General features: G+C 42.1%; 1 protein-coding gene across 2 annotated transcripts in view; it reads left to right on the top strand.

Annotated features, from left to right (window-relative positions):
• The window catches only part of VSIG1 (V-set and immunoglobulin domain containing 1), a 65,835-nt gene that overhangs the window by 15,454 nt on the left and 25,724 nt on the right, over window positions 1-24,657 (top strand). Inside the window, exon 1 of one of the 2 annotated variants that reach the window (XM_005658775.4) lies at window positions 16,254-16,369. The exons of the other annotated variant lie outside the window; for it this stretch is intronic. Within the exon in view, the coding sequence (XP_005658832.1) occupies window positions 16,321-16,369 (49 nt within the window). The 5' untranslated portion in view covers window positions 16,254-16,320. Of the gene's footprint in view, window positions 1-16,253; window positions 16,370-24,657 lie in introns of those variants that run through there. 2 annotated transcript variants of the gene reach the window in all.

Below are 24,657 nucleotides of genomic sequence, written 5' to 3' on the forward strand. Positions count from 1 at the left end.
TATTTATTTATTTATTTGTCTTTTTGGGGCCGCACCCGTGGCATATGGAGGTTCCCAGGCTAGGAGTCTAATTGGAACTATAGCTGCCGGCCTACGCCACAGCCACAGCAACGCCAGATCTGAGCCGTGTCTTCGCACTACACCACAGCTCACCGCAACACCGGATCCTTAACCCACTGAGTGAGGCCAGGGATCGAACCCACAACCTCATGGTTCCTAGTCGGATTTGTTTCTGCTGTGCCACGACGGGAACGCCTCGGCCACTAAATTTAAAAGACAAATACCATATGATATCATTTATACCTGGAATCTAATATATGGCACAAATGAACCTTTCCACAGAAAAGAAAATCGTGGACTTGGAGAATAGACTTGTGGTTGCCAAGGGGGGGGGGAGGGAGTGGGGTGGACTGGCAGCTTGGGGTTAATGGATGCAAACTATTGCCTTTGGAATGGACTAGCAATGAGATCCTGCTGTGTAGCACTGAGAACTATGTCTAGTCACTTATGATGGAGCATGATAATGGGAGAAAATAGAATGTGTACATGCATGTGTAACTGGGTCACCATGCTGTACAGTAGGAAAAAAATTATATTGGGGAAATCATTTAAAAAAAATCCATTATACTACTGAAAAAAAAAATAACTGTAGGTCAAGCTGTATACATCTCTAGGCTGGCTTTCTCCATGGTTGACCAGTTTGTCCCTTCTGACTTAAAAGCCTAACTGTTCTTAGTACAGCAGGCAAAGCCCTCCAGCTAGCGCCTCTGCTTCATGCCCAGCCTTGATTCTCCCTACATCTCTTCTTCCCTGCCTCTCTATGGCCCAGCCTGGTAAAGTTGTTGCTTACATGAGCCTCTCTGTTCATGTACATGTTGTGGAAGTGTCCTTCTCCACATCTCTCCCTCAGTTTTCTTCTCCTAACATCTGATCTTCAAGAGCCATCTCCCTTTAAGAAGCAAGGCATCACCAGGGTTCTCTGTGCTTCCGTAAACCCTGGGTAGCACTGCGCTGTATTCTTATTCCCTGTCTACTTGTCTTTCTTTTCCACTAGTCTGAGTATATTATGCCTGGGACATAAGGGCATGCAATGAATATTTGTTTGCTAAATGAATAAATGGAATGAGTATGTGTTTACAGTGTCACTTGCTGTACGTAACCATGTGCCAAGAAAAATATAGAAGTCCCCTCTGTATCCACTCATCCGTTTACCCAGCAAATACTGATTGAGCACCGGTTATGTGCCAGGTACTGTTCTAGGTGATGGAGATTCAGGAATGAACATGTCAGACAAAGTCCCTGTCTTCACATATCTCATATTTCTTTTTTGTTTTTTAGGGCCGCACCCTCAGCATGTGGAGGTTCCCACACATATATTTTAATGTGGGAAGACCTTAAATAAACTAAGTAATATAATGTAAGATGGTGATAATACGCCATGAAGAGAAAATCAAAGCAGGGTAAGACCTTGGAGGATGACAGGTGCACTTTTAGGTAGGGTCATTGGGGAAGGGATCTCTAGGAAGGTGACATTTGAATGAAGATTTGTAGGAATGGTGGGGGGAAAAGTCCATACAGATAGCTGGAGGAGAACATAAGTGCAAAGGCCCTGGCGTGGGGGCATGATTGGCTTGTCTGAAGATGAGCAAGGAGGCCAGAGTGGCTGCAGAGGAGTGAGCGAGGGAGAGAGTGCTGGGAGATGAGGTCAGAGAGGCAACAGAGGGCTAGACCACATTATCATCGCCCCCTCAACCACCCACTGAACACAAAGCCTTAGCTGATCAATGGAGTGAGGAATTTCAGCCTTGCTGGGATGTGTGGTGGCAGTGCCAGAGAGATATGCATGGGTCAAAAGAGCTTTCCCCACAGATACACGCTTCTCTTAGTGCCCTCTTTACCCAGTCTTCACTGCAGGGCTCTGAGATGCAGGTCCCACCTGAAACCAGGCACTGTTTGCCTTGGGAGGGTCATGAAGTGGTGGAGATTGGCCAAAGTTATTTCCTGCTGCTTGGGGCTGGGACCAGGCCGCGCACCTCCACCCAGTGGGAAAGGGCTCCAGAGCTGTTATTCATCAGATACGTGGGTGTTGAGAACAAGTGTCGGGTTTCCCGCTTCTACAACTTCTCCTCTCCCAGGAATTCATACCAAAGGAGTCAGGAGACCTATGTTCTGTGCCCTGCTCAACCTCTACAATGATTTATGAGACTCAGAGCAAGTTTGGTGTTCCATGAAATGGAGGGTTTGGACTCGATGGTCTAGAGCTGTCATGTCACATCTGTGTCTTAACTCCTGTACAAATTGTATCCTCCTGATTTCCAACCCAGGAAGTGGGCCCTCTGTGGACCTCTTCGTCTAGCTACACCCAGGTATAAGCATAGCTGTGCTGCTTATTCGAAAGCAATGGTGGTGACAGAGGGGTTTGACTGGAACCCCAAGGCCTCTTTTCCTAAACATCTCCTCCACAGCTTCTCCTCTCCTGCAAGCCCTGACATTCCCGCCATTAATCATTCCTCACAAGCAAAGGTGGGGAGCCGTCTCCCAGGGTGTCACCTAGGAGCTGGCAGGCCTGCACCCGCCCCCCCCCCAAAAAAACAGGACTCATTCATGCTCCTGGAGGGCAGAAAGAAACATCTCTGAGCAAGAGTCACACAGGCTTCAAGACTGTCGGAAAACCACTGGGGGAGGCTCAGGCCAGGCTCTCCACGGAGTGGCCCTGTGCAGCTCCAACACACGAAGAAGCACAGATCGCTAGGAAGCTCAGTGCCTGGGAATGCTGTAATGGATGGAGGTTCTGAAGAAAACCTGGGTTGACCTCACAGCTTAGTTTGGGGCTAGCTGCTGTGTAAATTCTTCCTGAGTCGTGGAGCTTTCAGACCTTGAGGCACAGTTTAATCTGCTAAACGAACATAGGAGGAGGATACAATTTGTTCAAGGCCAGGTTACTCAGAGGAAGCCTACACATTCCTTCTTTGCTGATTTCAGCTCTGTGCTGTCCCCGGAGTTGCTGCTGTGAAGAATTGTAGGTGTCCCAAGTCCTCCTTCCCATCAGAAGTGCTGAACTGGGAGGGGAGAAGTGGATCAGTAGAGGAGGCTTTGGGAATGTGGGTGCTGGTGCAGCCCAGGGGCCCAACATCTGGGGATGGAAGACAGATATTCCCTTAGGCTCTAAAGATTAGAGCATCCTGTGAGCTCATCCAGGCCTGGGTTCCTGGCCCACATTGCTTCCTTTATGAACACTCCGTGTAAATGTATGGGCATATTAGGAACCAGGATGTTCTTTTCACTTTAAACTAGGAGTCACCAGATCACATGAGGTGAGCCAGATGTGAGCAGTTGTGGGTGGTGGGGGCTGTGAGCCCTGAAGGGTTACAAGCTCCATGTGAAGGCAGCAGCCACTCCGCAGCTCCCTTCAATTGTTGCTGCGCTGAAATCTGCCTGGGTGGCCCCATCTACCAGTTGTTTTAGGTGAAAGATCTTTACACGGTGATTTTAGAAATTTCCCACGTATTTCAATGTTGATACGGGATTACATGTGTATTGATACAGCAAGCATATCTATAGCACTAACTATGTGCAGGTGCTGTTCTAAACACTTTGCAAATAATAACATATAATTCTTACAGCAGTAACAACCTCATGTGGTAGGTCTTTTTTTTTTTTTTTTTTTTTTTTTTTTGTCTTTTTGCTATTTCTTTGGGCCGCTCCCGCGGCATATGGAGGTCCCCAGGCTAGGGGTCGAATCGGAGCTGTGGCCACCGGCCTACGCCAGAGCCATAGCAACGCTGGATCCAAGCCGTGTCTGCAACCTACACCACAGCTCACGGCAACGCCGGATGGTTAACCCACTGAGCAAGGGCAGGGATCGAACCCGCAACCTCATGGTTCCTAGTCGGATTCATTAACCACTGCGCCACGACGGGAACTCCTGGTAGGTCTTTTTTGATCTCACTTTATGGGTGAGGAAAATGCAGCACAAAGAAATGAAGTAACTTGCCCACAGTCCCTCAGCTGATAAGTGGCAGAGCCCAGATTTAAAGCCAAGCTGCCTGACTCTGGAGACTGTGCTCTTTGTCACTATGCTATGCTGCCTCATTAAAACTAGCAAATGAGCAAACTATAAACAGCAAATACAGAACATTGTGCAGGAGAAAAACCAAGCAGACAAGCAAACTCAAAACAGGCTTTTCATTAGCTTTCCGTACTTTAAACCAAATCTAGCGGAATTTGACACCTTTGGCATTTTCTCCTGCTTTCGTCACCCGTCCTCTTTGGAAGGTCCTTCGTGCCTGACCCGCATCTTAACAACTCTTTTTTAGATATTCCCAACGATCTTGATCTTTCTCCAGCCCTTCCAATAAAGCAGCCTGGCCCGTTTGCCTTTTTGTTATTCTGTCCCTCAGTCTTTCCCTCAGAAATGCTACCCCTCTCTCTTTTCATCATTCATTCTAGATCTTCACCTTCAAAAAATCCTACTCAGGGAATTCTCTGGTAGCCTAGTGATTAAGGATCCAGGGTTACCACTGCGTTGGCTCCAGTTTGATCCTTGGCCCAGGAACTTCCATATGTCTCAGGAGCAGCCAAAAATGAAAAAAATCCTACTCAAATCCTCCCAAATCCCTCCTTCCTGCCAGGTGGATAACGTGGAACTCATTCTGCAGAAGATCTAGGAGATCACAGCTCTCCTTTGCAATGGCCCACATTACCCTTTCTGTATTTGTATTGATTTGTTTTCTGTATTTTATAATGTGGCCTTTCATAATTGTATACTTCTTAGCATCAATCCCTGTTTGGTGTGTATTTGTTTTGTCTTCCCAGGAAGAGTGTGAGCCATGCAAGAACGGGCTGTGTTAATTATGTATTCTATCGTCCCTTGTTCAGTGCAGGAGGTCACATCACATCATCAGCAAGGCCATGGGCTTTGGAGCTGTCCCACTGGGGCCCAAGGACTGGCTCAGCCACTTACAAACTGTGACCAATGAAAACTCATTTTACTTCTCTGAACTTCATTTCCCTCATCCGTAAAGTGAGGAGCATAATACCTCTGGCATAGGGTTCATGGGAAACATGATGCATCTTAAATGCTTAACCCAGGGCCTATCATCTTTTAAGCCTTCAGCATTTGGTAACTCTTACTACTACATCCCAGGCACTCTTGATCAGCTCAGGCAGCTGTGAAACTCTTCAATCTCTTGGCTCCCAAAGGATTTCTGATTTTTTAGGGTTAAATTCACTCAGGTATGGCATTTTAGGAAGTGTTGAATAGAGCTAGCTAAAAAAAAAAAAAAAACAAACAAAAAAAACACAACCAAACAAAAAACAAACCAGGACTCTGCAGTTGTATAATTCTTGGAATGTGATTTTTATGAGTTTCAGTCAAACTTGACCTTTCCCAATTGGAAGGAATGGGAGGGTCTGGGGCCTCTTTGGGTTGAATGGGGTGTGTGTGTGTGTGTGTGTGTGTGTGTGTGTGTGTGTGCACATGCGCGTGCATGCTCGCGCCTGTACATACATGTATTTTTTTTCTAAGCAGAGCCTATGACATGTATTTGTACAGTGCGTCAACACAAATTGCCTAGGAGTAGGCTTTCCCAAACACATTAATGTACACAGTAGGTTGAATCACACTATCGGTTAACATAGAGTTCCTGGTACTAACTCTTTCCAGCCTCCCTACTATCACTAGGTAAGCAATCCCAGGCTACTCGACACAAGCTGACTCATATTTCTTGTTAAAACACAACTTGCCAAAGGAAAACTTTCTGCAGGATTCTTCTCTCCAGGACAGGAAACAAAGATTTCCCCAATCGAACAGGACAGGAACCTCCATAGCTCTCCCTAAATATATTCTTGAAGTGCCCTTGCTTCGCAGCTTCACTGAGGGCCACTGCTGGCCGTTCTCTGGAGGACTCTTAGCAAAGTGTCCAGAGAGAATATTGAGGGTTTACAAGTTTGCACCACGTTGATCATCAAGAGAAATTCAAGTCCTTACGCCCAGGGATGGGAGGGAAAAGGGGGACTCTTTCAGTGAATAATACCATCACAGAATTCACTTGAGAATTTCCCTTTCCGGAGTTCCCACCGTGGCTCAGTGGAAACAAGTCTGAAGAGTATCTGTGAGGACACAGGTTCGATCCCTAGCCTCTCTCAGTGGGTTAAGTATCCAGCGTTTCTGTGAGCTGTGGTCTAGGTCACAGACTCGGCTCTCATCCCGTGTTGCTGTGGCTCTGGCATAGGCTGGCAGCTGTAGCTCCAATTCGACCCCTAGCCTGGAAACTTCCATATGCCATGGGTGTGGCCCTAAAAACCAAAAAAAAAAAAAGTTGCCATTTCTGGAATCCCTAGGCTGGGACCCCCCAGCCTCCTGTTTGGAGAATTGTAGAATTATTCTTTTTATTGTTTTCAGGGTAACTCAGTGTTAACTTGGAATAAGGAAGTTTGTTGTTGATGATACTGATGTTATTCTAGATTTGTTTATCAGCAGATGTACCAGATCATGCACATCCAAATAAATGCTACCTTTCAAATCATTACTTTGATATCCATGAACTTGAAAAAGTGAATTCTCTGAACATACTAGGTCAGGTCCTTTAAGTCACAGTCTACCATGAGTTAGGAGCACGTGTCCTGGAGCCATCTGACTTGGGCTGAAGTCCTGACTCTGGCGTCTATGTGATCTTTGGAAAAATTCTCTCTGAGCCTCATTTGCAACAATAAGGTGGTTAGCATGGACTGAGGTTTTGCCCAACACAGCTTACTTGTGAGGAGGATGACCAGCAGCCATTGCACAACAGGGAACTGGTAAAGCAGGATAAACATGGCCGCTCACTAGATGAGTTTAGTGAAGGATGGGGACGGGGAGCAGGAGCCAATAGTTACTAAATACTGAAGGAAGTAGAAGACCACTCAACTGTGCATGTAAAATAGGATGCAGGTTATATAACAGGAATATTTGAGGCCAGTTAAGAGGGACAAGAATATGAATCCTGAGTCTGCCTGTTGCTCTGTATGGGATCTGTGCAAATTGCTTAATTTCCCTGTGCCTCTGTTTCTTCCCCTATGAGATGAACATAATAATATACCTACACCATAAGGCTTTGAAGAGGGTTGTGATATATATAACGCCTGGCCCATTACAAGCTTATTGTATGCATGTGTGCGTACATGCATGTGTGTGTGTGTGAGAGAGAGAAAACACCTAAACACACAGTCCTTATCTTCCTTAGGAACTTGCATTCTTAGAAGCATGGAGAGGACTAGTACTTGAATAGCCGCGCTCTCCTCTAAGTGCTGGGCAAATGGTATTTACTAGTGCTGTAAAGATGAGATCACGTCATGTGGGTATCAGGAGACAATCTATGGAAGAGTTAGCATTTGTGATGAGGCTTACAGGACAAGTAGGTTTTTGACAATTAGACTTTGTGGGTTGGCGATCTAGAAAAAGGGAATAGCCTTGTAAAGGCACAGGGGTGGAAAAGGGAGCTGTATATTCAGGGACTAGAGAGTATTTAGTTTTGTTCAGAGACAACTTGTAAGATGTTGGTCAGCTCTGACATTCTTTGGTGTTACAGATAGCAGAAAATAGACGGGAGAGGTAGGTCGAGTACCTATTGGATGCCAGGTAAACACGTTTATGTCTTTTTCTTATTATTTTATGGTTGCACCTGTGGCATATGGAAGTTCTTGGGCCAGGGATTGAATCCGAGCCACAGCTGTGATACGTCAGAGCTGTAGCAATGCCAGATCCATTAACCCACTGTGCCAGGCTGGGGATTGAACCCATATCTCCACAGTGTCCCAAGCTGCTGCAGTCGAATTCTCAACCCTCTGTGACATAGCAGAAACTCCGAAATGTTTATGTCTTGGTAAAAAGGTGATAGGGAATCCCGCAAGATTTTTGATTATAAGAATGCCATGATTACATTGAACTTTAGGAAAATTTATCTGGCAGGGTTATAAAGGATGGATTTGAGAGGAAGATTTGAGGCCAGGAGATGGGCTAGGAGGCTACTGCGACTATCTAAAATGAGAGATAACAGGGACTGAACTGGAGTATCGCAGGAGATGGAACGAAGAAAATGGACTAAAGAGACATTCTAAATAGGATTTGGTACTGGTCAAACGGTGGGGGTGAATAAAAGTAGAAACCAAAGAATACCCCAATGAAGAGTTATAATGGTATTGCTAGCAACAGTGGCTGAGGAGTGGCACAGGCTTGGAAACAGGCGATGATGTGTGAGGTGAAGTCTGAAGCACCAGTGGGGCATGTAAGTAGAGATGCCTGGCAGGCAGTTGGAAAAAGAATGAAGCCTCAACAGTGCTGTGATTGCACAAGGAATTTTTGAAACAACTTCCCTGGAACCATTCCAATAGGAATGAATTAAAGTCTTTAGACTCAAAGCACTGACTAGATTGTGCCTTTCTATATGTGATTCAGAATTTACAAAATCATACAAAACCATAAAATGTGTATAAGGAAGTCCATTACATTCTGATTTTTCCCATGATGACTACTTCAGCTGTCAAAAAAATTAATATGAAAAGCTTTACCTCCAGATCTCTGTCTCTGTCTGTCTGTCTGTCTGTCTGTCTCTCATAATGGTGCCATAATGGCCTTGGTCTGTCTTTTGGAAACCCATGATTGACTTCTGAGTCAGCTCCCAAGCCACACAAAGACAGCAGGTTCATTACCTCATTTCTTGACCACAAAACAATATTACCGAACTTGATCCCCTACCTTATTTATTAGAATTAGTCTCAAATGATTTAGCTATTTCCAAAGAGAAAATGCCCTTGGAATAACAGACAGAAATCTCTGCCCTCTTGAAACTTGGTTTCCAGCTGGGTGAAAAAGTAACAAAAAAGTAGAAAAAAATAAAAATAAAGATAAAAAATATGTGGGACAGTAATGAGTGCTATTAAAAAAGGAAAAGGTAGTGGAGTTCCCGTTATGGCGCAGTGGAAACGAATCCGACTAGTATCCATGAGGTTGCAGGTTCCATCCCTGGCCTCGCTCAGTGGGTTGAGGATCCACCGTTGCTGTGGCATAGGCTGGCAGCTATAGCTCCAATTAGACCCCTAGCCTGGGAACTTCCGAATGCTGCAGGTGCGGCCCTAAAAAGACAAAAGACAAAAAAAAAAAAAAAAAAAGGAAAAGCTAGTGGGGAATGGGAAGGCTGGAGTGGGGAAAGCTTCAGTTTTTTTTTTTTATAATTTTTTTTTATTTTCCCACTGTACAGCAAGGGGGTCAGGTTATCCTTACATGTATACATTACAATTACATTTTCCCCCCACCCTTTGTTCTGTTGCAACATGAGTATCTAGACAAAGTTCTCAATGCTACTCAGCAAGATCTCCTTGTAAATCTATTCTAAGTTGTGTCTGATAAGCCCAAGCTCCCGATCCCTCCCACTCCCTCCCTCTCCCATCAGGCAGCTACAAGTCTCTTCTCCAAGTCCATGATTTTCTTTTCTGAGGAGATGTTCATTTGTGCTGGATATTAGATTCCAGTTATAAGTGATATCATATGGTATTTGTCTTTGTGAAAGCTTCAGTTTTAAATCATGTGAACATGGGAAGTGTTCAGAACTGACTTTTGAGCAAAAACTTAAGATGAGGGAGTTGGCTCTGTTGATATTTGGGCTTAGAGTGTCACAGACAGGCAACTGCTAGTGTAAATACCCTAGAAGTGAGAGCATGCCTGGCTGGTTTGGAGGGTCAACAAGAAGAGCAGGTGACTGGAGCAGAGTGAGAGAGGGAAGAATGGTAGGAGATAAGGTGGTTTCCTACAGATCACTTTAGAGTCCTCTAGGTTACTTGTAAAGACTCAGGCTTTGGGGTTAAGGATCTGGAGTTGGCACTGCTGTGGTGTGGGTTTGATCCCAGACCTGGGAACTTCCATATGCTGCGGGTACAGCCAAAAAAAGAAAAAAGAAAAAAAAAAGAAAAACCGACTCAGGCTTTTATTCTGAGGGAAATTAGGAACTATTGGAGGATCTTGAGCAAAAGTGAGGTATGATCTGACTTACACATAAAAGGATCACTCCACTTGCTTTTAGAATAGACTATAAGTGGACAAGGGGAAAGCAGGGAGACCAGTTAGGAGGCTGTTGCAGTGAGCCAGGAAATTGATGCTGCTGGCTCAGACAAGGATGGTAATAAAGATGGGAAGTGCTCAAAGCCTGGGTCTGTTTTGAACATGGACCGAAAAGAATTTGCTGATGAATTAGATATGGTAACGTGAGGGAAGGAGAAGGGTCAAGGACGACACAAAGGCTTTTGGCCTGAGCCATTGGAAGTAGACAATTGCCATAACTGAAAGGCGGGACAAAAGTATAGAAGCATTAGAAGAAAATGTAATATTATATATTAATATTAACCTCATATAGTGTCTAATGATACTAATATAGTCTTGGATTGGAGAAGGATTTGTTAAAGAAGTCATGAAACTCAGAAGCTGCAAAGAAAAAATTGCTAGATTTAAATACAACAAAAAAGCAAACTTTTTTTTTTTGCTTTTTTTGTTTTGTTTGGTTTTTGTTTTTTAGAGCTGCACCTGCGGCATATGTAAGTTCCCAGGCTAGGGGTCGAATCGGAGCTACAGCTGCCAGCCTATCCCATAGTCACAGCAACACCAGATCTGAGCCGTGTCTTCTGCCTACACCACAGCTCACAGCAACACAATATCCTTAACCCACTGAACAAGGGATCAAACCTGTATCCTCACAGATATTAGTTGGATTTGTTTCCACTGAGCCACAAGGGGAACTCCAAAAAAGCAAACTTCTTTATAGAAAAAGACAAAATTTTAAAAAAAGTGATGGACTGGAAGAAAATAGGTATAATGTATATACCAAACTCAGAATAAGATTCATAATGTAAAGAATACTTCTACAATAATGGAAAGATAACTTAGTGGGAAGATGGTATAAGGCCATAAAGCAGGCAATTTTCAGGAAAACGAACACCAGTTAGGCCAGTAGAACTGTGAAAAGAGGCTTACCCTCATTAGAAAAGAGGGATTTTTTTTTTTCTGCAGTTGCAGCATGTGGAAGTTCCTGGGCCAGGGATTAAACCTGAGCCACAGCAGTGACAAAGCTGAATCCTTAACCTTGGGGCCATCAGAGGATTCCGCCCTCATTAGATAAATACAAATTAAAACAATACTGCAATACCAGTTTTCACCCATAATATTAATAAAATTAAAAGACTGACATTCCTAATGGAAGTGTAGATTTGTAAACAATTTCTGGTGAACAATTTTTTGTAATCTGCCAAAAATTAAAATGTTCATACCCTTTGATCACCCAGCAGTTCTATTTCTATGTACCTAATATACAGAAATAATCACATGAGTGGGCAGAGATATAAGCAAAGATGTTCATCTCACCATTATTTATAACAGTGAAAAACTGGAAATGACCTAAGAATTCACAAATAGAATGGTAAAATAAGTTGTGGTACATTCATACCATGAAATACCATGCAGATTTATTTTATTTTATTTTATTTTTTTTGTCTTTTTGCCATTTCTTGGGCCACTCCCTTGGCATATGGAGGTTCCCAGGCTAGGGGTCGAATCGGAGCTGTAGCCACTGGCCTACGCCAGAGCCACAGCAATGCGGGATCCGAGCCGGGTCTGCAACCTACACCACAGCTCATGGCAACGCCGGATCGTTAACCCACTGAGCAGGGGCGGGGAACGAACCTGCAACCTCATGGTTCCCAGTCAGATTCGTCAACCACTGCGCCACAACGGGAACTCCACCATGCAGATTTAAAACAGATAAGGTAGATCTATAGATGTAGTGGTACAGAAATGCTTTCTTGGGAGTTCCCGTTGTGGCTCAGTGGTAACCAACCCGAATAGTAACCATGAGGATGCAGGTTCCATCCCTGGCCCCGCTCAGTGGGTTAAGGATCCAGCGTTGCTGTGAGCTGTGGTGTAGGTCACAGACAAGGCTCGGATCCGGCGTTGCTGTGGCTCTGGTGTAGGCCCTCAGCTACAGCTCTGATTCAACCCCTAGCCTGGGAACCTCCATATGCCACCAGTGCAGCCCTAAGACAACAGCAACAACAACAAAAAAATCCTTTTCCTTTCCAAGGACACAGATTGAGCCCAAGGCAACATTTTTTTCCAAATAACTATTACGTGTCTTTGTCACCCACCTTCCCTTCTGCCCCCCCCAACCCTCATGGTCCACTGGTCCCTTGTATACCTAAGGCTTCCCTAAAATCCAAATTTTTTTTTCTTTCCAATCTTATTCCTCCCAGAAGCACACTCCCTCCCTTGCATAAGCAGATATCAGCCCTGTGTGAGGAGGGAAGAAAATCAGTTGCCATGAACATTCCCCAACTGTTTACACTATTGAAAATAGAATGCTTGTTTTCCCTCAAATATACTTTTGATCAGAAGTATCAGGCAATGAATGGTCTGAGAGAGGAGATTGTGCAGAGGAGGACAATTTGTAGGGCAGCCTTCTGGAAATCTGCACCAGCTCTTCTCAGCCCTGGTTCTGCCTTTACTTCTGAGTCCACCACCAAGCCTCCAAAAGACTCATGGTTTTCTTACAGTTTCTTCCAGAAGTAATATTGACTTTTCCAGTGGTGGGGAACTGGGGTGAGAAATGAAATTTCTAAGCCTGGAGTCTGCCAGCCAAGGGCTTCCTGTGTTTCCTTCCATACCCATGGATGACTATGGTAGAGTGAAGACATAATTAATCATTAAAACTAGGACAGTTTTGAGTTCCCTTCATGGCTCAGTGCTTAATGAGCCTGACTAGGATCCATGAGGATGCAGGTTCGATCCCTGGCCTTGCTCAGTGGGTTGTAGATCCGGCGTTGCCGTGAGCTGTGGTGTAGGTCACAGACACGGCTCGGATCTCGAGTTGCTATGGTTGTGGCGGAGGCCAGTGGCTACAGCTCTGATTCGACCCCTAGCCTGGGAATCTCCATGTGCCACGGGCGCAGCCCTAAAATAGCAATAAATGAATAAATAAAGTAATTGGAAGAACATTTCTTCCAGGTGGTGAGAACTTGGGGAGGGGTGGAGGTGGTAAGAACCATCTAAAAGAAAAAAAAAAGGGCAGTTTTGAGAGTGAAAGGGGTGCTATTAACAATTACATGGGACAGACAGTGTAAATCACCCACAGCAGACTGCCAAGCACAAAGAAGGTTCCAACGTGGAGGCTCCTAATTAATTCACTATGTCCAAGGTGCTTGGCCCTGAGATGGAGAGTGGAGGGTATGGTTTAAGGCCATGGCCAAAACCCATCTGCACTAGAATCTCATGCAAACGCAAAACACTCTAGAGGATTTAAATAAAATGCCTACACTTCTGCTATGTGAGTCCTAACTTGGACAGGTAGAGTTCTATAAAAATAAACTCTAAGAGGTAATTTAAATTCTCTAATTTGCACTGAATTTTGAGGTCATTGACTATTGCTTAGAAGCAGTGAGTCACTAAATGGCTCATTAAATATCATTAATTATCTTGCACATTTTTACAGAGCTTTACAATTTTAAACTGCTTTTCCATTTTATCTTCACAAGAGACAATAAAATAAATAGGGGCAGGTATTATCTGTGTTCTTTATGTAAGAAAACAGTCCCAGAAACGTTGTGTCTTTCCCAAGGCCACATAGTACGCATTAGATGCTGTTGCTCCCATCACACTGCACAGTGGCACAGTGTGAATATATTGTAACAAACATTCTACTGCCTTCAGGGTTTTTCTTTGGGAATGTTCAGAAATCTGCAGATCCCTCATTTTTTAAATTTAAAAATTACAAAAGTAATACATTTTGATTGTAAAGGGATTTCAAAGAACAAAGAAGCATACAGAGGATAAAAAGAAAGTCTCTATTCTCTCACCCACGTGTGTAATTGCGTGCCATGTTCACAAGCAATAGGAGTTTCACATTTTCCTCTTTTCTATGAATTTACACACATGCATGCGAGGTAGGTTTTTTTTTAATGTAAAGGTAATAATAATATACAAATTGTTCTAGGAGTTGCTTTCCCCCCCCACCCCAGAAAGCTTTTTTTCTTCCCTTTTTTGGCTGTACCCATGGCACATGCAAGTTCCCAGGCCAGAGATCGGATCCGAGCCACATCTGCGACCTATGCCACAGCTGTGGCAACACCGGATCATTAACCCACTGTGCCACAGCAGGAACTTCAGGAAAGCTTTTTTTTTTTCTTTTTGCTTTTTAGGGCCACACCTGTGGCATATGGAGGTTCCCTTGCTAGGAGATGAATCCGAGCTGCAGCTGCTGGTCTACACCACAGCTCACGGCAACGCCGGATCCTTAACCCACTGAGCGAGTCCAGGGATCGAATCTGCATCCTCGTGGTTCGTTACTGCTGAGCCAAAATGGGAACTCCAGAAAAGGAATGTTCTTTCTGTGCTACCTGCTGTTCCTTCTTCTCCTTCTCTGCTCTATTTTTGCCCAGCACCCAGAATTCAAGCCAGTGCTAGACCGTGGGCTGCATAGGTCTGGGAATGAGACTTTGTTTATGGCATTGCTTTGGCAGGAATGTGTACTCTTGGGTCCAAGCAGTAGGCTTACCAATACGTTTTGGGGCACACCGTTTCTTAGGTTGGGAACTGCCTGTATAGGACCTGGCTTCTTCCCTGGAGGGACTCACAGCCAGTGGATTTAGGGGGGACTCTGTTAATAAGTAGGATGACTGAAGAATAATCAGGTGTCAACTGTAGGGTATTGGTTCTAAGTACAATACAGATTTATCCAAGAGGGATCCCAGAGAAGGATGATATGTGGGTTCTTCAAAATTTTCACATAGGACAGCACGGTTTATCTGCACTAAGAATATGCTTAGATAGAAAGATAAGGAAGGAGGAAATTCTATGTAGCAATGGAATTTACCCGAAGCCAAGGTTTGGCATCAAACACGAGCATGAACAGGGAAGGCTTCAAGAAGGAATCACACCTGATGAGAGCAGAAGAGCTTTCTGAGGAGCAGTAAGAAATTGGCTTGGCTGAGGTGAAACAGTGTCAAACATTTCCTGTACATTTCATAAAACATATCATTGCAATTTGTACATATTTCATGTGACTGAACACTTTGAGGCAATAACTTTTGAGAGCATTTTTCAGGTGGACGATTTAATGTGACTGAAGTTCAGATTAGGTGAAGCCATATCTTGGAAGGCTGGTAATTCAGGTTAAGGACTGGACTTGATGAAGGAGTCCACAGTGGTGTCATTGAAGATGCTTGATCAGGGTTGGAACGTTAGTGTGTGGCCAGTACACAGAGTTGAAGGGGGAAGAAGGCAGGAGACCATTTAGGAAGCTGCCACAGTAGGCCAGGGGTGAGGAGCTGAGTACCTGGACCAGGATGGAAGCAGCAGATTGGAGAAGGGACAGACCTGAGAGTCATTGTAGAGACGGGGGAACTGGGGGGATTGCAGGGGAGGGACCAGAGAAGGAAGGCCCTTGTGTATCTCAGGGTAACTTAAGCATGAGAACAACTTTGTTAGAAGTTCATGTTCGCATGAAGGCTTCTCACCTGTGCAGCCTGCCATTCCCTTCTAGTGAACCCCCTTTCCAAGTTAACCCTATAGCACTTTTCAGTAACCTAATTCTGCAAATATTCAGACTCATCCAATGGAAGTCTTAAAGCATTTTATTCACTCAACTGATTTTGCAAAATTAGGTGAATGAATACATGCTAAGGGATTTCTAACTTGGAAGACATAAGCCTGCAATTCATTCTACTGCTAGGGCTTCAAAAAAGTGTGACACGTCCAAAGTTTGTTCACATAGAAATGAATGCTTTTTTGCTTCATATCCTCTGTGCCCTTCCTGTGAACCCTGTCTCCTGAGAAAATCTTAGAGATCCAATATATTAACTTAATTTGTAAAAGGTTAGTGAATCAATGCTGTGAGACTTTTATGGAAATATTTGAAATTAATTAGCCTTGTCAGATTTTAATTATATAAGTTCTTTAACAATTATATCTTCCCCCCAGGTATAACTTTTTAATAAGATTGCTTTTAAACAATAAAACTTAGAGAATCTGTGTACAAAGAACTTGAAGAATTTAAATACGTGGGTTTATTATTAACACAGTAGCAAATATATCAAGGAAACACGCCCCATGAAAAGTGTTTCAAAGAAACACACATCTGCTCTGAGAAAGGTCTGTACCCAATAAGTAAGCCCGAAGAGACTTGTTTGCTTGGTGATGCCGGCAGATAAGCCTGGCAAAGCTCGGTGTGATTGAAGAAGCCAGTCTGAGACTCAGCCTAGCCCAGGCAAGCTACTGGACCCGGGCTCTGCTCAGCAAACCTCAACACAATGGTGTTCACATTTTGGAAAGTATTTCTGATCCTACACTGCCTTGCAGGTAAGGAAAAGGCCCCCAGTCCTCCAAAGATCATTGGGAATGGAGTTTCCTTTTAAATTGAAATCGCAAATTTTTACATAGACGTAGAATATTCCTCTCCTGTGCTTAAAAGGAACTATGATTAATATGCTGAGTAAAATAATTTTCAGAAATCTTGCTTAGATTGTGCTACGCCAATATTTGGGGGGGGGGGGACTCAGCCTGTACATAGAATTGCTTTCTGTAGCTTCTGAATTAGAATTTTTTCCGGAAAAATCGCAGTATCTTTCTTTTTTTAGTTTGGAAGTTGAACAGATGAATTTACTCAGAAGCTGAAATTTGTGCCAAGGATTCTTTTTTCAGTGTTTTACTTAAGCGTTTCCTTCAAATTCATTGTGATCAATTTGCTTTACTACAGCAGGCAGAGCCTGGCTGTGAATGCTTGCCATGCTTTACTCTCTAACATTTCTTAAGGCGTTGTACTTTCCAAGCTTATATTTAGGAAAATATGTGAGTGATTTATCATTGTGTACAGTAGGGATGTTTTTAGGAGTTTGAGCAGACCAAAATCATTTTTAAAGTCAAAATCCTAATGCTGGTAGACCTAGGAGAGATCACTAATTCAGAAATTTCCCTTGGCTAGTTTTTTCAAATACCAGATCCATGGTAGATACAGTAAGATTGTTTATCCAAGAAATGATATTTTTCAGCCATCGGTAATATCAGCCAATTAGAATGAGATTTAACTAAGCTTCATGTCGACTGTAAATTGTATCTTAAAACTTATTAAATACAACATTTGCTCTGCAAGGGAAAAAAGCATATTTAATGATATAAGAAAATGCTAAAGCTAACACATTAAGTTAAAAAGCAGGATATACCCACATGCTTATAGTAAATTACTAGAAAGTTGTATACCAAACTGTTCATGGTGATTACTTCTGGGTGATGGGATTATCGACGATTTTTTATCTTATTCCCTGGCTTTTTCCTATTTTCCAGGGTTTCTACAAAGAATATTACATTATTTTGATAATCAGATAAAAGTGTTACTTTTCAAAACTATATGGCATTTAATAATAGTTCTCCAAATATTCCTTACTAAATGTTTAAACAAACATGTTCTATGGAGTCACCAGGAGGCAATGCTGCATTTACTCAGTGAACTAACCAGGACTTAGAACTGGAAAAAGCCACTTTCTCAATTTCCATCCTGGTGGAAACATATGTTACTATTTTCCTCTTTCCTCCAGGAATATTAATTTTACACCTTAACTTTAGACAGTGAAAGTCTTTGTCCATTTTAAAGAGCTTCCAGTCATTAGCTAATTGGGTCGCCCCTGGGCCTTTTGCCCCAGCCCTGTAAAATCACACTTGAAGTCAGCGTCTACTTCCCTATTTGAGGCCTTACTCTGGCCTATACTAGATTCCAGCTTTGGAACAGTCGCAAGAGTGGTTTTTACTATAACTAACATATATATAAATTTTACTGATTACAAATGTAAATTAAAATGTGGTCTTTGCAGAGAGGTTGGAAATAAAACCTATAAATAAAATAAAAATCACCAGCAATCTTACTAGAGATTTGAGTGAATTTCTCTTTTTTTCCTCTTTATATGTGTATATTGTATTACAAATTTGGGCTTATACCTTGTATACAATTTTTTATTGTTCAAAACTTACTTAGATGATGTCAGGATCTTACTTGATTGTGACTTTTATAACAAAGCCCAATCTTATTGACTAATAAATACCTTAAAGCCTTTGCTTTTAAGTTACTGTATAACTGGTCTTAGTGGTGTATAGTGTATCTACATGTATACAGTCTAGTTGGCCCAAAGCAAAATATGGTAGTTTCAGTATAGGAGATGGAATGGAAGTATGGTATAATACATTGGTTTTTTTTGCTGTGCTTATATACATATGGAAATCAGAGAAAGATTTCAGTAATCTATGTCTGGCATTAGTAGTGTGAAGCAACTGGTAAAGTTTCCATCAATGTATAGTTTGATGTGCTACCTGAACTTGTTTCCCGGTCAGGAAGAATATCACGTTTTTGGTGTCAAGCATGGTGTTAGGCACATAGTCGGCACTTAGGAAATGTTTATTGAAAGAATTAATTACCTTCCAAAATTCTGTCTTTTGTGACATGGATGGACCTTAAGTGTATTAAGCTAAGTGAAATATGTCAGAAAAAGACAAACACTGTGTGATCTCACTCAGATGTGGAATCTAAAAAAAAAAAAAAAAAAAAAAAAGCTGAATTCATAGAAACAGAGAGTACAGTGGTGGTTACCAGGGGTGATGTGGGGAAAATGGGAAGATATTGGTCAAAGGGTATAAACTTCCAATTAGAAGATGAAGAAGTTCTGCAGATCTAAAGCTCTAATGTTGAGCTTGGTGACTGTAATTAACAATACTCTATTATATACTTGAAAGTTGTTAAGAGAGTGGATCTTAAATGTTGTCACCACAAAAAAGAGATGGTAATTATGTGATGTGATGGAAGTGTTAGTTAAACACTATGGTGGCAATGTTTTGCAATATATGTATGTGTGTCAGATCAACACTTTGTATAGCTTAAACTTACACAATGTTATATATGTCATTATATCTCAGTAAAGGTAGAAAAATAAAAGAGTGAATTACCTTCTCAAACCCAAAACATTTAGAAATGATTTTCACATGCATATTTAAAATAAAATTTTTGTACAACTAAGCAAGATCGATTTTATTTTAATAAGAAGAACCTTTCTGATGACTTCTTAGGAAGTCAGGTTAAATTCCATTTCAGGAAAATAATTTTAATCAAAATTGTCTTCTGCAAAAAAAGTTCAAGCACATCATTTTAGATGCTTGTTATATATTAGTCACCTGTTGGAAAAATATGTTAATGTTGTTTCCATTTTCTGGAGGTACGTGCTATGCATTTTAATGCAGTAATATATTATATCTGAACTTTGGTTTTACAGTCAAATCCATAAAGTTAGTGATCACTTAGTTATATTATTACCTAACTCAAAAATGAAGCAATTATACATGAAGTTGCTGGAAATTAACTCACCTCAAATGTATGAGGTTAAATACGGCCATTTGCTATATTAGGAGAATAATAATCCCTCCATAAGCAAAGTGCCTGCCACATTGTAAGCATTAAATAGATGAGTGAACAATCATTACCAGAACATGAGACATTTAAAATCTTTTTAGAGTGTTTATTAACCCAAGTGTATACACCTTGGGATTATTTTCCTTTAATAATATGCACTGATTTTAAAAAGCAGTCACATGTATTTCAACCACGTGTGTGTGTGTGTGTGTGTGTGTGTGTGTGTGTTTTAAATTCAACCAGGTCAGTGAGTGAAATTGCAATTTTATTTAAATCAAATACTAATCTTTATTTTGCTGTTTATTCATAGTCTTGTTAAGGTAGAGGTTTTTTCCTGACTTTCTCAATTTTTAAATATAATTTCTCAATTTAGACCAAATGGATCCAAAGGAACAGAATATTTTTTTTCCCTAACACACACAGAATCACATTCAGTTTAAAATTAAATTTGCACTATTCGCAATCCCTGTGTGGCTATTTAAATATAAATTAATTTAAATTAAATAGATTAGAAATTCAGTTCTTCCGTAGCACTAGCCACATTTCAGGTGCTCCGTGGTACATGTGGGTAATGGCTACTGAGTTGGATAGCACAGAGATAAAACATTTCTATAATCACAGAAAGTTCTATTGGACAGGGCTAGGCTAGAGGATAATCTCAGAGGTTTAAGAAATGTGCACTAATTGAATAACGTGACATTTTAAAGAAGTTCAACTGGAAATATATCATTCTTATCTCTGAAGTGTATTGTCACTAGAGATTAGAGATGGGCAATTTCTGAAAACTATCTTTTCTTCAGAACTTAAGGATTGATATTGTGGTGGATATTGGGCAACAGGGCAATAAAATGGTCTGGAGATATTGCCTTGACAACTGTTACCTATTTACAGAACATCGTGTAGTATTCTTAAAAATATATTGTCTCACAGTAGATTTAGAGTTTAACCAACCTTATTCCAAGGTGATATTGTTGAGCTTTTACAGATCTCAAAGTATTTACATATTTATATATCTTCTATTAAATTATGTTGAAAATATTTAAATACACACCACAGCTCACAGCAACCCTAGATCCTTAACCCACCGTGGGAGGCCAGGGATCAAAACTGTGTCCTCATGGATGCTAGTCAGATTCATTTCTGCTGAGCCATGACCAGAACTCCCAGTTCCCAAATTCTTGATTTTCATTTGCCTCCACTAAGGTCTGTGCTATAAATGGCTTCCTGTTGTGTAGATATAGCAGGCAGAGACTGTGTCTGTCTTGTTCATTATTTCCCCAGTGTCAGCACTGTCTGTGGCACAAAATAGGTGTTCAACAGATATTTGTTGATAGGCATCACGGTTTCTTCCATGGCTTGCTTGCCTTGTGTAAGAATTGTGTTTACTCTGCCTTCAGGCATTTTTGTGGAGAGCAGCCTTTAAAGGTTTTGTTTGTTTGTTTTTCGGTTTTTTTTTTGGCTTTACCTATCATAAGTTACCACCATTAGCCAATTCCATAATAGATATTGGGACACAAACTAGAAGACATTTTGTCCATGATGGCCAAATAGTATCTTCAAAATCTCTGTTTTTAGAGGAAAGATGATGTGAACTTAATAGCCCAAATCTGCATTCTGTCCCTTTAATTTTGGATGCTTTAAAGACATTTGGAAGTCATCATTCGGCATAGCCAGAGAGGGATATGGCTAATTTCCAGGAGAAATGAGATGGGCTCTTGAGGACAGGAGAGCATCACTTAGCCTCCTGCCGTGAAATTTCCATTGGAAAGAGTAGCTGATTTCTGCAGGCCAATTTTGTTTTGGGGGGAGGCATTGTGGGAACCAGGAAAGCATGGAGAGGAGAGTATTGGGAAAGCAGAACCTGCATGGACTTAGAGGGTGCCACATTGGTGTCTACCCTACAACACTTCTCTCAATTCATCAAGACATTGGTTGCCATGTAAACAGCCAGTTCTGGCAAAGAAGCAGCTGGACCAGATGGCCTGGCTGTGACAGAGAACATGGCTATTAAATCTAGGAAACCGGGGGTAATCAGTACAGTGGTTTGCCTTTTCTTTAAAATTTTCAAAATGTTTGTCAAGTCCCTTTTGCCTGACCACTGTCATTAAGAAAAATAAAGTCATCTTTGAATATGTAAAATTGGGAGGGGGACCAGGGATTTGTCTTTCTGTACTATTTCCTCAGATTTTCCCATCTTTGTATTCTCATCCTGCCCCAACCCTGCAGGCAGCTAGTGCTCTCGCTCTAGCCTCTCTGCAGCATGGAGATCATCTAGCAAACCTGACCTTTTCTAATGCCTGCCTGACAGTGTTATGCTCCATCTAGAGAGCATATCCTCTCTAACTTTGCAATGGATAATAACCAATTATTCAGATGAGCCAAAACTTCTATAGCATTACCCAAAATATGATCCCCTGTAAAATCCCTTGGGAGAATGCTTGCATAGTACTAAGGATTTCAAGTATAGTGGTAGGCTGGATTTTTGGGTAGGGGGCTCTTTGGTGTTCCTCCAGATCATATGGGTAGCACATCTTTTTGTTTTTGTTTTTGTTTTTGTCTTTTTAGGGCTGCACTCGCGGCGTATGGAAGTTCCCAGGCTAGGGGTCAAATCGGAGAGTGGAGCTACAGCTGCCAGCCTATGCCACAGCCACAGCCAACACCATCCACACGTCTGTGACCTATACCACAGCTCACGGCAACGCTGGATCCTTAACCCACTGAGTGAGGCCAGGGAGTGAACCTGCATCCTCATGGATACTAGTCTGATTCGTTTCCACTAAGCCACCATGGAAACTCCAGTAGCACATCCTTTTGTAAGGCCAGTGATTCTCATATTGTGGTCTCAGGCCCCTTTTACAACTTAAATCTATTTTTTAAAAACATTTATTCTTTTTTTTCCACTCTCTCTCTCTTTGGCTGTGCCCATGGTATGCAAAAGTTCCCAGGCCAGGGATTGATCCTGTGCCACGGCAGTGACAACACCAGATCCTTATCCACTAGGCCACTAGGGAACTCAGCAATCTTAAATCTAGAAGATTTCTGGTTTGGACAGAATGGCATAGGTATGTCTTTCCTTGCTACTCCCTCCTAAGCACAGATATAAACCCTCCCTAGAAATAATGCAAGAGACAACCAAGGGAGGATTCTGAAAGATAGTAAGAAGAAAGCAGACTGGCTTTGGACTCTGGGAACAACAGAGAGGCAAGGCGTCTTATGTCTCTTCACCCAAAGGAAGAAGGGGACCCAGTCCTGGCATTTCCTGATCCTAACCTAGCGACAGGGAGGCTCATTTTTTCCCCCCGGACTGGATTAGACGGGAGTCCCTCTGACATCAGATGAGCTCCACACTACTGGCAAAGGAAAATCATCAGGCGCCCCACCGGCAAAAGTAGACAAAAGAAGCCATCTCCTTCCCCACTCTGCCTGAGACTCCCTACTTTTGCTTAGCGATACTGAGGTGGGACAGTGGACCGGACAAGATGGATGAAGCCACAGCAAATACATGATTCCAGAGGACTCTTTATCTCTGTGGGTCTGAGACTCTCCTCCTCCCTACAGAGACAACAGGGCAGCTGAGGGTTCCAGTAAGCGTGTCCTGCCATACCTACCTCCCACTGAGAGACTGCAGCCTGACCTGGGGAAACACTTCCACCCACTCAGGCAACAGCATTAGGGACAAGCAGAAAGCCCTGGTGACCCCAGATAACTGAAAAGACCAAAGCAATACTGCAAAGACTGAAAATTAAACCAGCATTAGAAATGTAGCCCACAAAATTAGGCCAAGACCTGTGTGCAAAACATAAATTTAAAAAAAGAGGGGAGTTCCTGTTGTGGTGCAGCTTAAATGAATCCAACTAGGAACCATGAGGTTTCGGGTTCAATTCCTGGCCTCACTCAGTGGGTTCAGGATCTGGCATTGCCGTGAGCTGTGGTGTAGGTCGCAGACATGGCTCGGATCCCGAATGGCTGTGGCTGTGGTGTAAGCAGGCAGCTACAGCTCCGATTAGACCCCTAGCCTGGGGACCTCCATATGCTGCAGTTATAGCCCTGAAAAGCGAAAAAAAAAATTTAAATAAAAAACAAAAATAGAAATTAAAAATTTTAAAAAGAGACAGCTAAAGTAAAAGATTCAAATAGGAGTTTCCTAACGTAATAGACAAAATGTCTGTGGGTTTTGACAAATATATAATCACATGTATCCACCATTATATCGTGGTACAGAATATTTTCACTGCCCTAAAAAATCCTCTGTGCTCCACCTATTCATGCAGTCTTCTGTACCAACACCTTGCAACCACTGTTCTTTTTACTATCTCCATAGTTTGGCCTTCTCCAGAATGTCGTATACTTGAAGTCATACGGTGTGTGGCCTTTTCAGATTGGCTTCTTTCACTTAGGAATATACATTTAAGGTCCCTCCATGTTTTTTCATGGCTCGGTAGCTCATTTCTTTTTTAGCACTGAACAACATTCCATTGTCTGGATGTACCACAGTTTATTAGTCCATTCACCCACTGAAGGACATCTTGGTTGCTTCCAGGTTTTGGCAATTATAAATAAAGCTATAAACATCCATGTGCAGGTTTTTGTGTGAATATAAGTTTTCAAACTTTGGTTACATAGTGAGGAACACAATTATTGGATAACATGGTAAGAGTATGTTTAGTTTTGTAAGAAATGGCCAAACTATCTTCCAAAGTGGCTGCACCATTTTGCATCCCCACCAGCAACAAATGAGAGTTTCTGCTGCTCTACCATCCTCATTAGCATTCAATGTGTCACAGTGTTCTGGATTTTGGCTACGCTAATGGATATGTAGTGTTTTAATTTGCATTTCCCTGATGACAGTTAATGTGAAGTATCTTTTCCTATGTTCATTTGCCATCTATATATGACCTTTGATGACATGTCTTATAAGATCTTTGGTGTGTTTATTTATTTATTTATTTATTCCATATGCCGAGCCCAAGGCATATGGAAGTTCCTGGGGCCAGGGAACCAACCTGCACTACAGCAGCGACCCAAGCTGCTGCAGTGACATCACCAGATCCTTAACCCACTGCATCACAAGAGAACTTCCCATTTTTTAACCTGGTTGTTTGCTTTCTTATTATTGAGTTTTAAGAGTTCTTTGTGTGTGTGTGTGTGTATATATATATATATATATATATATATATATATATATATATTTGTCTTTTTG

Source organism: Sus scrofa, chromosome X, assembly GCF_054392235.1.
Source record: "Sus scrofa isolate SSC_HxYL_T2T_F1_AM1 chromosome X, Sscrofa_HxYL_maternal_Yorkshire_Landrace_v2.0, whole genome shotgun sequence".
In the NCBI taxonomy this organism is placed as follows: domain Eukaryota; kingdom Metazoa; phylum Chordata; class Mammalia; order Artiodactyla; family Suidae; genus Sus; species Sus scrofa.